The 14,917-nt window shown below is 32.4% G+C and overlaps 1 protein-coding gene across 1 annotated transcript in view; it reads left to right on the top strand.

Annotated features, from left to right (window-relative positions):
* Positions 1 to 13,677, top strand: part of MS3_00010764 (uncharacterized protein) — a gene marked incomplete at both ends in the record, with an annotated part of 31,414 nt that extends 17,737 nt beyond the window's left edge. The window contains 6 exons of the mRNA XM_051219161.1: positions 1,850 to 2,016; positions 2,617 to 2,711; positions 5,888 to 5,938; positions 7,585 to 7,656; positions 11,595 to 11,668; positions 13,581 to 13,677. Of these exons, the coding sequence (XP_051067596.1) occupies positions 1,850 to 2,016; positions 2,617 to 2,711; positions 5,888 to 5,938; positions 7,585 to 7,656; positions 11,595 to 11,668; positions 13,581 to 13,677 (556 nt within the window). The remainder of the gene's footprint in view (positions 1 to 1,849; positions 2,017 to 2,616; positions 2,712 to 5,887; positions 5,939 to 7,584; positions 7,657 to 11,594; positions 11,669 to 13,580) is intronic.
* Between the last annotated feature and the right edge of the window lie 1,240 nt (positions 13,678 to 14,917).

Genomic DNA, 14,917 nt, shown 5'->3' with positions numbered 1-14,917 from the left:
AAACCAATTGTATTCTAAGCAAAAATTAAATAGTTGAATTCGTGAGCCAATTAAATATAGACCACCATGGAAAACGTGGAAGTACTAGACGGCCGTTTTATCCTAGTATGAGGCTCCACAATCCCGTACCAAAGGGACTCGAACCCAAGACCCTCCGTATCGCGCGTGAACGCTTTACCTCTAGACCACTGAACCAGCCGGCATTCAACAGTGTTAATGTTTAACTTCAACCAACCCACGAAACTGCGCCACCGTCCACCATTGTCTTCAGTGAGTTACTATCTCACAACAGACCGATAGGTCCTCATTGTATGTAAACTGTAATTAGATTTATTGATGTAAGCTTAAAAGGTTAAAAAGACACATAAGCAAAGCAGAAACACTTGTCTATATTTGTTGAACTTAACTTATTGCTGGAAATCTACACGAAGTTGACTCTACCCACCGTTCCCTGTAATAAAATTGTATTCATAAAACAGTGTAGTTTAAAAACGTGAATTTTGGCCTAGATTGTTAGAAATAGAAAAAGATAATCTGACATCAGTGTTTACTGATGACAGTGATTAAACTCTCCATAGTTTGGATACCCTATTTTAATTGCATTTATTTTTGTTTTGTTAAGACTGATTACAATTTTAATGAATTCATATTCACTACAAATCGTAGTGTTCATTGTTCGAATCGTTATTCTGTCTTATATTTGTAAATGATCATTGGATTATAATTGGTAATGTAACCTTATTTGCTTTTATAATGGATTGAAATAAAAGTGTAGGAAGTATTTCGAATAAATTTCAGTAGTATAGTTTTCTTCACAGAATTTGATAAATCAATAACGTTTATAGAATATAATGATTTTATCACGTCTTTTTTTAGTTTTACCCCAAATACAAAAATGCTAAATGTTTATTGACTTTAAATTTTCACTAAACAAATTTATATATCAGTATAGGGTTGTGTAGATTATTAATTTGTTGATTGAGATCTTGAACAGGATGATGTTAGACTGGACGGCCGTTTCGCCCTAGCACGGGACTCCTTAGTAGTGCGTATCCACGATCCCGCTTGCGGGATTCGAACCCGGGGCCTTCAGTCTCGTAGCTCATTGGTCTAGTAGGTTAAGCGTTCGCGCGCACTCAGTGAAATGACTTCTAAGTATCACAGTAGGTCAGTATTGTAGTGTTTATCAACTGATTTGAACTACTTCATTCTATACATCTGATATTTTTGTTCAGAATATGATACACATTTAGATTATGTATACTATTTTTAAATCTGAGATCTAAATCAATTGAAATATGTTCAACAGTGTATGTTTGATGTCTTTCCAAAGTATAGTTTTTCAAGAATGCAACCGACCTCGAATATTTGTATAGAAAGTAGAAGACTCACAGAGCTTTTCGTTTAATTCTTCAAAAATTACTTAACATCAAACCAAAATATATCGCAATATTAACAACTTTTAATTAATGGGTTAATCAATTGATCAATTAAATTTGATCAGCAATAGGGTTGAATACCAATAATACTGATTATTATCCGGAGATCAGTTAGTGGTGATCATGTGCTCTTATTTTGTCGCTTTCAGTCAATCTTGAACCATCATGTCATTTTGAAAACTGTCTTCTAGCTTCATTTCTGGCTTATGCAGTTCAAATCTCAACTATATAGGGCTCTTAAGTAAACCTCTCCAACGGAATAAAATATAAGACAAATATAAGATTATCAATGAATAGTAAACCAAATTAATTTAGCGGTATACTTTTCTTTTATTCATTACCTAAGATTTAACCAATTATACGTCTTACGGAATAGATTAGTGGTATATTTTATATTTACAAATATATAGACCAGAAGTCTCCAGTTTCACGCCATACATATCTGGATTGAACAAAGATCATAACATTCATATATCTACTGGGTTTCTACATCCACCGTATTTCAATGGATCATATTCTATGTCTGAAAAATATGGGATTATCGGTTGGATTATGGGACGTGAGATTATATCTGCAGGTGACTTTGACATCATATTCCTTTTATCTAAATTATAATAATGTTGAAATTCAATGTTCATAATTAATCTTATCAGCTATGTTTTCTATACTAAATGAATAAATGAAACAGATAGGTTATTTGCATATCACCGGTTTTCGCTTATTTATGAGTAAGCAATCTGAGTGAAAATAATATGACAACATATCTACCGTTAACGTGCTGATCGATTGGATTTAAGTACTACGAAGAATACACATTATCTATCTTAACTCATACAGTTAAACTACCATCACAGTTGATTAGAAAGAGAATATAAATATATCCACTCCGTTTAATTTATACACTGATATTAAAAACAATCTTGAATAAATGTGGCAAATGGAGTATGAGTACAATGCATTTGGTTTGATATAATATTATACTTACATTTATACAAATCTACAGAATATTTACTGATTATTTGTGCTCTCCGATAAACCGTAAGACAGTAAAAAGCTTATTAGCAGTAAGTATGTATATACATACAAGTATATATATATATATATCCATGTTTTTGAAATTGTAATCTATACACTTAGTCACAATTCTAATGTTCAAAACAAAACATTTGTTTTATAGTTTCTAGTGACCATCAGATAGATAAACCAGAATCATTTAAATCACAACTATGTTGTCTACAAAAACAAAACAATTCCCGAGTACTTGGAAAAAAAGTAAGTTGTCCTTTAAAATGTTCATTATATCGGAGAATAACTACTTCCTTGCATAGCTTTCAGTATTCAAAATGAAAAGTTAATTGTCGAAGTATGAATTCCGATAATTGATGTGTTCACAAAAGATATCTGTGTAGTTAATGTGTCTTGTGTAAATAAGATTCAAAGGTATATTACGTTTGTGATCTGTACATCATTTCTGGATGATTTGTTAACCAATGGCTTATTCAGAAAGATTATAAACAACAGATTTGAAAATTTGTATCAATAGCATACCTAACCAACCAAAGTGTGAGATATCATTCAAGAAATAGGTGGATTTAGTTGAAATTTGTAGCGAGGTAAAACACTTATAGGTTTACCTCACCTAATTTATCAACTGCTGTTCTTACGAATTCTGAAATATTGCTGTCAGCAGCCTCAGAAATTCCAATAATGAGGCGAATTGTAAAGTGACGTGTACATCAAGCTCCAATTTCCAAGGTCCTTTCCAAGCATGACCTAGTCATTTGAAGAAAATAAATGGTATTAGTTAGAACTAGATAAATTGTTATGCGCTCAAATCCTTTTACAAATATTCTTAACAACCTTCACTCCCGATTTTAAAAAAGCCACTTCTGTCAGCTGGTGGTGACGATAAGACTCAACTAAGAGTGAGTAACCACAAATAACAACAGTTTCAGATGAAGTCATTACACGAAAGCCGGTTCTCATATAATATATATTACCAGCCAATATATTTCAGATAATAAAACTTGAATCATAAAAGGTAGTAACTCAAACATAGTGATATCACAAGAAATATCTGCTACTGGTCACCTTCATCAGTAACATTGTGGAATTTCAATTTAGAGACCAAGTTCCGATGGATTCAATATCCATGTTTAATGTTTATTCAGCTACATTGTGATTTGGCTGATCAACTATACTTAAGATTTTAATGATGTTATGTTAACTGTACAAACCTTGAAACTGATAAGTTTTGTTAATTTGAACGCCTTATTCGGTTCCTAAGCTGTTCTGGTAACCCGCAAGCTAGAACTACACAGCGACTTGAACTCGAGAGAAAAGGCGCAAAATAAGCGAAAAGCACTTTACTCCTAAGGTTCATTTTTGTACAGAAAAACACGGGTATTTATAGATGTTAACATTTACTAAATCAACATCAGATTTTGGCCAATCTGCTAAAAGACATATTATGCTACTGACCAGTAGTAGCACGTCACGTTGATATTCTAGAAAGCTCCATCATGCTCTGATTGGCTAGGACTCTCCGGCTCCTTTAGGGCCTCTGGAGGCTCCGTTGCAGTTCTCGGAAAGCCGACTCAACCGAAACTTAATCAGACCTTTTTCCACAAAGCGACATTTGTGATGTCATTATAATTCTGTATATCATAAAAATGTGCGTTTCCAGATGAACCATTCTAGGCCATCCACATCGTGACTGAGGTCTACTAAACGTGAAAATTCTAAGTTTGTTGTTTTCACTTCAGATCGAATCCCTGATGAAGTGAAGGTTCTCATCATAAGAATAAATCGTCGTTCTGTTATCATAAGGCTGATATCCGCAACGGATATGAACATACTGCTAAGAACACTTAAATACTTGGTAAACCACTTAGTCATAGTGTGGATCCAACCATCCATATTCTTTCCATTAACTTCAGTGCTTCAAACTCTTGTAGAAGTCAACGTTCATACATTATACAGTGGACATCCATGAAATCAAGATATTCCATCCACTTTCGTTAAAGAGCATGAATCGGAGAGTTATGAAAGCCTGCTTTTTTATCATATATTGTAGATCAGTGCTTAAGTGAAATAGCATTTTTCTTCGTACTGATAAACTATTAACCGGTTCTTTCGCGGTTGAATACCACAATAGATATTACTATTGTTTAAAAAAACATAAGGACAGTCCTTCGTAAACTGCGTACTAATATGATTATCCGACATGTCGTTGCTGTATGTGAAGCTCATCTACTGTCTTCCATCAAACCAATAAGTTAACAGTTCTTTATTCTTTTCTTTTCTTATAGATGTTACTATATAAGAGTATTATGATGTCTACAGTTATTAACTTTGAACCAGCTTCTTAGTTCATTCGACTACTTTTGCTTAACATTCAGTATTCAAACTGTTTCACATGCAGTATTTAGTTAACGAAATGTCCTCGAAAAGAATATTTAAAAACAAGGATTACTTGAGTAAACAATCGTTTTCGATAACCCATTTGGACTTAACAGTTACGAACATTATCTACTGTGTTACACTAGACAGTATAATAGTGTATACGTCTAATATCCATGACTGAATACGTCGTTTCTCAAAACTGATAATAACTATCTTCATGTGAATTAGAATGGATTAAAAAATTACACATTAAGGTTAGGAGTTTTAATGAATAGATCAAAATCATAGTTGAAAAGTAATTTAAAATAAAATAAGCCATAGTTATTGTGACACTAATTAATACTAGTAATACCTAAGTATGGTGATAACAGCGGTTAGTGTTATTTCTGGTTGTCGCTAATTATTATATCAGAATCGTTTATTACTTACAGTTGTAAAATGAGGAACCATTGGAATTCCCACAACTCAAAGAACATCAAGACTGGTGCTGACTTACAATCTACCTTAATTATTTTAATACTTTCCGTAAATATATACGCAATATTACTGCATATTAGAAAAAGCCCTGATGAAGATCCCTTTGAAAATATAATTATCTACTGATATTTCCTGTCCTATTTACACAATGTAATATTTAATATTTTGACATGATATACATCCTCATTATATTGTTCAGATAACTGAATTATTTCAAGGCGGACTATTCAACGCATTGTTCACTAGGAAAAATTTTGGTTACCCCAATATATTTACATGTCGTTATTTTAACTTAGATTTGATTGAAACAATAATTGGTGTAAAAATAAGAAGGATTATAATGAGAAAGGTGTTTTGTGGATATCATAATAATTTAGTAGTTAAATTCATGAGTCAATTGAAGCTAGACCAACATGGAAAACCTGTAAGCACTGGACAGCCCTTTCGTCCTGGTATGGGACTCCTCAGTAGTGCGCAATTGAACGTGATACGACATAGGATTGAAAATTAAATAATTAAACTATTTTATACACATTCACCATTATTATACTAAATTTATATTCTAGAATTTGAGATCATTGTCAAACGATATTAATGGGCTTATGTTATCCTTTACAGTAAGTAAAAGCAGATAAGTTCATATTTATTAAATCCTGTAATTGTTAAAATTCATACTTTGCAAACGTCATCAGTGTTCACAGGCAATAAATACATTTTAAATACACTGAACTCAGTAGTGGATAACGCGATGGCGTTTGAAACGAACGGTATTTGGTTCGAGTACCGGAGTGAACATCAACTCTGGGATGCAGGTACATCCAGTTGACGAGTCTTAAATGGGACGGGACGGGCGTCCTGGATTCTACTGCTAGCCACTATCCATCTTTGCTTAAAAGCTTGTAACTTAAGGCCATATCGAGGTAATCCGCACAGGATGAACGTATGCCAACAAGAGACTGATCAATTGCAGTCCTAAATAACAATGGGAAGATACAAGTAAAACAACACCAAGTGAATTTACGCTGGACTCAGTTGAAAAATTATGGATCACATTTTAAATTAATCAATAAGGTAGCTCATTTAGTAACTGATTAATTTAATATTTTCTCGACTTCGCTTCGATCCAATTCCTTTGACCGTGTAGATTACTTTTAAAAAAACTCCTTTAGAACGATGTGTCTACAGTTGATTAAATGCTCTTGTATAGAACTAGTAATTGTTTTTCATTCTCTATCTTATTTTAATAGAATAAATTCACAAGACAAGTAAATATGATACATTAATATGACTACACTTGGTATTGTTTGGCTTGTATCTTCCCATTGAGGTTTAAGACTGTAATTGATCAGTCTGTTATTGGCATATGTGCATACTGTGCGTATGCTTCGATATTACCTTAATTAATATGACTAACTGTAAAAAACAAAACTCAAAGAAAATACCCATTATTTTAAAAGAAATGGCATATTGTTTTTTATGAATGAATGAATGTATTTTCAACTGATAGTATGAAATTATTTAAGCCTAATAATATTAAGTTTAATTGTTGTGAGGATCACTTTTTTTTTAAATATCTACCTCATTTGTTTAACTGTTGTTCTTTTTATAATGGATTAGGAAAAAGATAGTGTCGATAAAAGTTTATTTACAAGTGGATGCGCACTGCTGAGGAGTCCCATACTAGGACGAAACGGCCGTCCAGTGCTTCCAGGTTTTCAATGGTGGTCTAGCTTCAACTGACTCATGATTTCAATCTGTGAAAATTAATATTTGTAGTGGTTTTGCTTCGTTAATCAATCAACTCAATAACCATTATCAGAAGGCAATGAGAACCGGCAACTACAGTTTATTATTAGCGTATAGCGCAAATCACAAAGCTATAAGCACACCAAACGAATTTGAAGCGGAGAGATGAACAAGTATATGCTAGCAATTACATAGACATATTTATAGTCGAATTGTATAAGATCGCAGCAAGGTAAAGCAAAAGCTAATAATATGACTTGAGTACAATACATACATGGGGAAGAGGATGGATCATCGAGTGATAATTAAGCAGTCAACATTTTGGTTAGAGTCTATCATGTGCTCTAGTGATCATAACAGTACAAAGAAATACGCGAATTGTTACTGTTCAAATAACACTGTCTGTTAAGTAAGTTAATGAAATGGTTTAACCAAAATTAACTATAATCGAAATTGGTTATAGGATAGTTGTTAGATATTTACACAGAATGTACTTTCGTATATATATATATTTCAGACATATGGAAGGATTTGTATGCAAAATCGTAAAAATCTAGATGGAGAATTGTTTTTCTCAACATTTGCAAAGGTTAGTTTACTTAACGTTTAATAATTTCCATTTTGAAAAAAATACACTTCATTAAGACTAATTTATACTATTATAGTATGTTGATATCGTGATATTGTGATGGGGACACTTCAATTATCAATATTTATATCGTAGTGAACGAGAAAACAGGTGAGGACAGTAGAATGTAATTGAACAAAAAATTACAGAATATCTTAGTAAAATCTGAGAACCATACAGTAAGTACTTAATTTGCAAAATGTCAATCAGTTGTCTCAAACTTTGATTGTTCTTTTTGCAAATGTCAATCAATCGTCCCACACTTCACTGTTCCTTCATTTCCACAACGATCATTCTCTATCCTGGTCCTCTTTTTTTCAATCTTCTTAACCTTCTATTGCCAGACATTTCACTTTTGATTAATGATTCATATTACTTATATCTATCAACATCAGTAGCACACACCACAATATAAGTTGTAAGTTATGATGAAGGTTAATGTTTTATTGTAGAATGAAAAAAGGGATCTTCATTTAAATATTAGTATCCAATCTCTGAGATTAAAATCATTAAATCATAATGAAAGGTCAACTTTCTTTCATCAAAATAGAAAAATATATTAGTTGAATACTGGTAGTCAAGTATCGTTAAATCCTACTCCACCTCAAACATTTTCGACTGGCCAACAACAGTTAATGTTTTAAGAATAAAGTTCTGATGTTGAGGTTTATTAGTAAACTATACTAAGTTAACAAAATAGGAATGAATAAAGTTGGAATAGAAAAGAGTCATATGAACAAGATTTGACTAAGTCTAAAATCGATTGAAACTCTTACAATTAACAATACACTACTTTAACTAGAATTTTACTGCTCATTTCATTGTCTCTTACGGCTGTCTACTTGAATATCTGGGCCACCTGTTCCTCCTATCATTTATATATATTAACAAGTTATCTTTTTTTGTTTTGACACACCAATTATGTCCATTAATCGTACAACCTACTCAGGCTCATATATAAACTTTTACGACCTACTCCTTTACAAGGTACAAAAATCTATGATCATAGACAGAGATAGCTGGCAATCTATATTGAAAAGAATGAGTGCTGATCGCATGTTGATTACTGAACTGCTAACTTCCAACCGCCGATTATTCATTAACAAGGTGGACTATCTTTAGTTCCTACTAAGTCTAAACATATATCGTAATAGTGGTATAATCACAATTTAAGAATCCTGGTTGAATCATTTACACAACGATTGTTTAGTATAACTACATGGTTTCAATATTTATCACTAGAATAAATCAATAAATAAATAAAAATTGTGGCGGCCATGTATCTACATCTGTATGAACTGATGTTCATCTAGTTTTGCATAACTGCATCAGTTGTTAAACCTTAAAAGATGCCATCCAAAACATATGAACAAGTACAGCTTTGCTTATGTTACCAAAATATACGTGATTCCTCACTGTACTTCATCTGCACTATCTGTTTTCATTGACGAATTCACCAAAATGACTGTTGCTACCTTCAATCCTTCGCTTTAAACTATACGTGGTGATTTTAATACATGTGATTGTAGCTTTCTTTCATCATTAGGTCACCAAAATGTAGTCGATATCCTTGCACGTTTAGATGTGTATTTAGACTGTTCACATTAATGATTTGGGAATATATGTGACTCGTGAACCCACTCCATCACTTAATTCTGATTATTGCATTACTCGTGCTCTAGCTAAAGTATATGGCAAACTCGAGAAGAGTACGCTCTTAGATCAGACAAAGAAAGTTAAATGCAAGAATTATTCAAAAGAAAATATTTAAGATCCGAGAAAAACATTTTTGTACGACAAAATAGGTTGAGAGAAAGAATGTACGAGGAGAAAACCTTCATTGAAGTTCGAAAACTAAACGATCTAATAAATCTAGAGACCAGACCCCTGAAACTAATGTTTACTCAGAAACTCCTATCTTATAAAACTCTTCAATTATGTGGGAACCATTTAAAGAAATCACAAGTGACAGGTACATTAAAAGTGATAACTGGCTCAATGTTTGTGACTTAAATATTTCTTTTGTAAGTCAGACATCTGATGTTATGCTTCCTATATCCCCAGGTTTGAAGAATAGTTGTACTTCAATTCCCACAGAAACTGATGTCCAAAAACATCTGTCACTTAACTCGTCCAAATGTGCAAGACCTGATTAAATCCCGAACCTCATTTTTAAGAAGTATGCTGACGTTCTGTTTTATTCATTCGCGAGCATCTTTAACAGATCCTTCTCAACTAAGCTCATACCAAAAATGTGGAGAAAGATAATCCCACTACCTAAGAAATTATCTGGCGATAAGAATGTGAATTTTAGACACATAGCAATAAATTCACCTTTTCTCAGAAAAATGGAAAAACTATTGCTACTCCCAATTAAACCTGCAATAAAAGAGTAAATTAATCAGTATCGGTTTGCTTACAAATGCAAAAGTAGCACCTTAAATGCTGTGCTCTACATCATAATACAGTGTTCAGCTCTGAAAAGGGCAAAAGGTATGTTAGATGAGCATTTCTAGAGTACTATTCTATGTTTGATTCTATTCTGAAACCACTAATACTAGACGAGTCTGCAGACGTCAACGCCAACAGCTGGATAACCAATTGACTGCGTTCTTACCCACTGGAATAGAAAGGTATACTGTTCTTGAAGGACACTGTTCGATTTCTCTACTGTCTTATAGTGCGTCACAAGGGACTGTTGTGTCTTCTCTTCTTTTCATATTTTTTTCTGCATGATCTACTATCTTCTACAAAAAACCCTTTCATTGAGTATGCGGATGATCTCACTATATGCACATTGATTTCTGCCTCTTCACATCCCCTTGAATTGAATGAGTTCTTGTTGCCCACTGAACGATGGTCTATTGGTAATGGTCCCTCACTTCACTCTTCTAAATGTCAAATTGTTAATTCTAGCCTAAGACATAAACAGCACTTAAACTTTCTGTTGGAATCTCATAAAGTTTGTACTGTTAGAGATTCTGTACTACAAATAGCGTCAAAGGCCACTTGTCTTGGCATAACTCTCTCCTCTGCTCTCTCTTGGTCTTCTTATGTTTTATTGGTATCGAAGAAAGTTTTCTCTTTGATTTACTGTATAAATAGGTTATATGCTTTTGGCATTGCTCAAGGCTTACTTTTACGACTCGTAAATTCATACATAGAATCTATTATTTTTTACTGTTCCTTATTAATCCTTCTCGAGTTTTAAAACAAAACATTTCTCTGTGTTTCGGAGTGTCAAAGGAAATTATTAGGATATGTAGTGAGTCTTTTAAAGTCATTATGAATATGGTTATGGACAAACATTTAAAATCATGCAAACTCCTGGCAGGTATTATCTTATCAGATATAAACCATTCACTTCAATCACATCTTTCCCCTTGTATATCCATACACCAAAGTAAATGTAATAAAGATCTACAATACCGCATCTGGTATTTATACTATGCGACGAACAAGTTGTAATAGCTGACCTAACCAAAAACTTGTATCCTTAAAAATGTTGCTAATTAAGTTATTTTATTATTATTATTATTTTTTAAAACATTACATTTAATTCCAGATGGTTTATTCACTGATCTTATGTATATATGTATGCAGTGGTCGGTTTGTTCTCCATTGTAAAAGAAACGTGTTGAAATACTTTTTCCTAAGAATTTTATATGGTGCCAAACATATAATATTGAATAATGACATTAATTACATAACATTTCAGTATCTTTTCTTTTCCTATTTTGTTCAGTAAAACAACACAGTTTAGAGCTTCTTCCTTATATTCCTGTTAATTTCTTCTAATCTAAGAATATAATAAAACGATCATGTATTACATTTATTCAGTTAACATTTTGATACACTAATTATTCACTTTATTATCACTTTTTTTCAAATAACTGAAGATGATGTGTGGTGGCTACTTTAATGATACGATTAATAACAAGTTCAAATCGTCCAAGCTCAAATATACATTCAGGTAACACATTTGTAATTTTAATCAGTTTATTAAAAACTAAATTATACTTTCTATATGTTTTCAGAATAGTGGTTACAAATTAGTTTGACAAGAGTATTACTCACTACTCAACATCACCTCAGTAGTTATGATGTAAGCAAAAAAACTAACATGAGCAGAAAAATATGATATATTCTTCTGACAATAATTAATCATTATTACCATCCCCTCACATAGGGATTTTCAGTAACAAGTTTTTGCGTGTGCGATAGAAGAGCCAGATCATCTGCGAAGTCTAGATCGTCCAGCTGCATCCTAGCTGTCCACTGTATCCCATGTTTCCCTCTCCACAGATGTTGACGTCCTCATGATCCAGTCGATCATCAGGAGTAAGAGAAAGAGAGCAAGCAACCTTGCCTGACACTGGTCTTTATTTCGAACGGGTCTGTCAGATGTCCTCCGACTGGAATATATATATAACTGTCCTCCGGATATTTAAGCCAGAACCTTCCAAATCTCAGCAAACTTTGTCAGCGAACAGTGCACCTGGCTCAACACCTATCACTTGCCGTTTGCTTCTGGACCAACAAGTGTGTACAGGCACGTGATATGTTTGTATTCGCTGAAAATATCATTTATCCCTCTAATAATGGATCGTAATTTTTGAATTTACATGACAAGTTTATAGTACACAACCACGTCTCTTTCGGGAGATATACTGTTTTCAAGGGATGTTTTGATTCAGATGGGCGACTCCTTTTATAACGCTCCCAAAAGTTTAATTTTCCCAGCTGCCCTTAAAATTGGTTAACATGAAAGGAGTGCATGTTGTGATTATTCTTATGATGCTGAAGACTTTTAGCGATATTTATGTCTTTTGTCTTGTATAAATCTTCTCCTTTCATCAATGGATGTTTGAGATACAAGTTAATCGCTTGTAAATAGTTGGTTGAAATCCCTTGTGAATGAAAACGACACTTGATTACCAATATGATTTAGTGAATTACTATGGAACGTAGCATTTAAAGTCAATAATCACATTAGTGAATTGAAAAACTCTTATGATTAAACTACAAGGGGTGTCTATAATATAATCATTGACAGAGTGAATACTTGACTGAACAAATTTGTACCAAGGTTGACGAGAAATTAGTGAAACATTTGACGAAGTTTAAAACTGCTGTTACATAATCTAATCACTAGCATTAGTAAACGTTAACTTACGACCGAAAGTGAAATAAGTATGAGATATAATATTAATTGGATAACAATGAGTCTAATCGCTCGATTATAGGTAGCATGATTTAGAGACTTTAACAAGCGTCTGAAAGCCTGAAAAATTTTTATGCATGACCACTGGAATCACAAATTCTTCAATCACTCTTATTAGAAAATGAATTTGGAAACTGTTAAATTCCATAGTTTTAACAAATCATGTCTGGCAGATAATTAGAACCAGATTTGTTACCAGACATACTAGATATAACCCATGGGACGAATGAAAAATGAGTTTGAACGCCGTAGATACTGGAATTGAGGATTGGTGAATTTTTTCAAATGATTGACACTACACATTAAAAAAAAATAATTTCGTCTAGTTATCGTCGTTTTATATTCGAACATATGGGTACACATCACTAAATGTGGTTTATTTAATGTACTGCTTAATATTTCAGCTTGTAACATATTTCTCATTTGTTTTAGCAGATATCTCAAATCTCCACTCACCATAACCTCATTTTTACTAATGTAGTTATGTTCTTTTCAGTGTCAGTTGAGACGAATAGAAATATTAAGTTTACAATATTTGCATTTAATCTGTTTCAATAAATAAAATGAACATCTTATTACTTTTATGCATGAAAGATTATGACAGTCTATCACTTGACCTACTAATGACAATATATTTCACTCCAATATATCTCTTTACCAGTGTTAATGACGTTCTGAAACACAGTCAAGAATTCTCCGACGTATACCAATGTCCAGTTGATTCCAAAATGAATCATGAAGAAAAATGTATTCTTTAAATGAATGTAGAAATTATGTGTATTAAAATATTGGTTTAAATGTGTCTTCAATTTTGTAACCATATTGGTGGTAATGTATTTGTTTATCTTTTTAAATATAAATATAATCTAACAAGGAAATTAAAATTTAATACAGTTTTTTTCTCCATTTCAATTAATTGATTTTGAAGATAGCATGAATGGACTGACATTTTGATTCAGTTGAAGTAATAGTTCGTTTTTTTTAATGCTGTTCCCACAATGCTCAAATATTTTATAAATGAAATAAATCATTTTGAAGTTGAATCTCTAGGTCATTATTTTTGTGATGTGTTCTGAAGAAACAATATGCAAGAAATAGATGTATCTACGGACCTTCTACTTTGAAGAATTGATATTTACCAGAAATACATCTTGAATACTCTTATAACCAACTTAGAATTAAAATTTTAAAAATTGTTGACTAAATATTAGTAATTTATAAAATACCAGTTTAGATATGTTATAACTTGTAGCCTGTGCGCTCTGTTAATGTATAACGTGATGATACCACTAATTAGAGAACAGTGAATTATCGATTGAACCAATGACTCATAAAACCTGTACGAGCAGTCTGGAGTACTTATCGGTCCTGCTTCCTGTCTAGCCCAACCAGTTAAGTTCAGAACATCAATCTGAGCCTCTGTGATATGAATCATTTATTTCAAACATACTGAGTTTATATACCAATCAAACAGACAACATCACACCATAGAATATGAAACAACATTTGTACAAGATTTAACCCAAAGTGGCTGTGAATGTCGGAGGTAGTGAATAATAAATAGGGCATAATTCAAGAATGATAAAACGTATATTAATAGTTCATAGGTCAAAATAAAGGTTATGATAAGAGGAACACGAACATGAATAGTCTAGTTAGTTAACAATCATAAGATAAAAAATATACGTATATTATTAGTCCATAAATGGATCCGATAAGTTATCATTCACTATTCTTATCGGGACATAACAATATCCCAGTTTAGAGTATTTAAACTGAAAATTGATTTGGGAGTTGATTAAGTTCGACAAATTATTAGTTTTTGATATATACAAATAGCTCTGAGTGAAAACCTCAGTTAGCGAAGTCATTCCTTGTAAATAAATAATTATTGACTTAATGTACAGTCCAAACTGTTTATAATTTACTAGTGATGTATCATAGCATCTCCTTATTTGTATTCAACTGAAATTTTTGCAAATTACAAACATCCTATAT

Source organism: Schistosoma haematobium, chromosome 2 (assembly GCF_000699445.3).
Source record: "Schistosoma haematobium chromosome 2, whole genome shotgun sequence".
NCBI classification, from domain to species: Eukaryota; Metazoa; Platyhelminthes; class Trematoda; order Strigeidida; family Schistosomatidae; genus Schistosoma; species Schistosoma haematobium.
The sequence above is the reverse complement of the archived record's forward strand: the minus strand, read 5'-3'. Positions and strand labels throughout refer to the sequence as shown.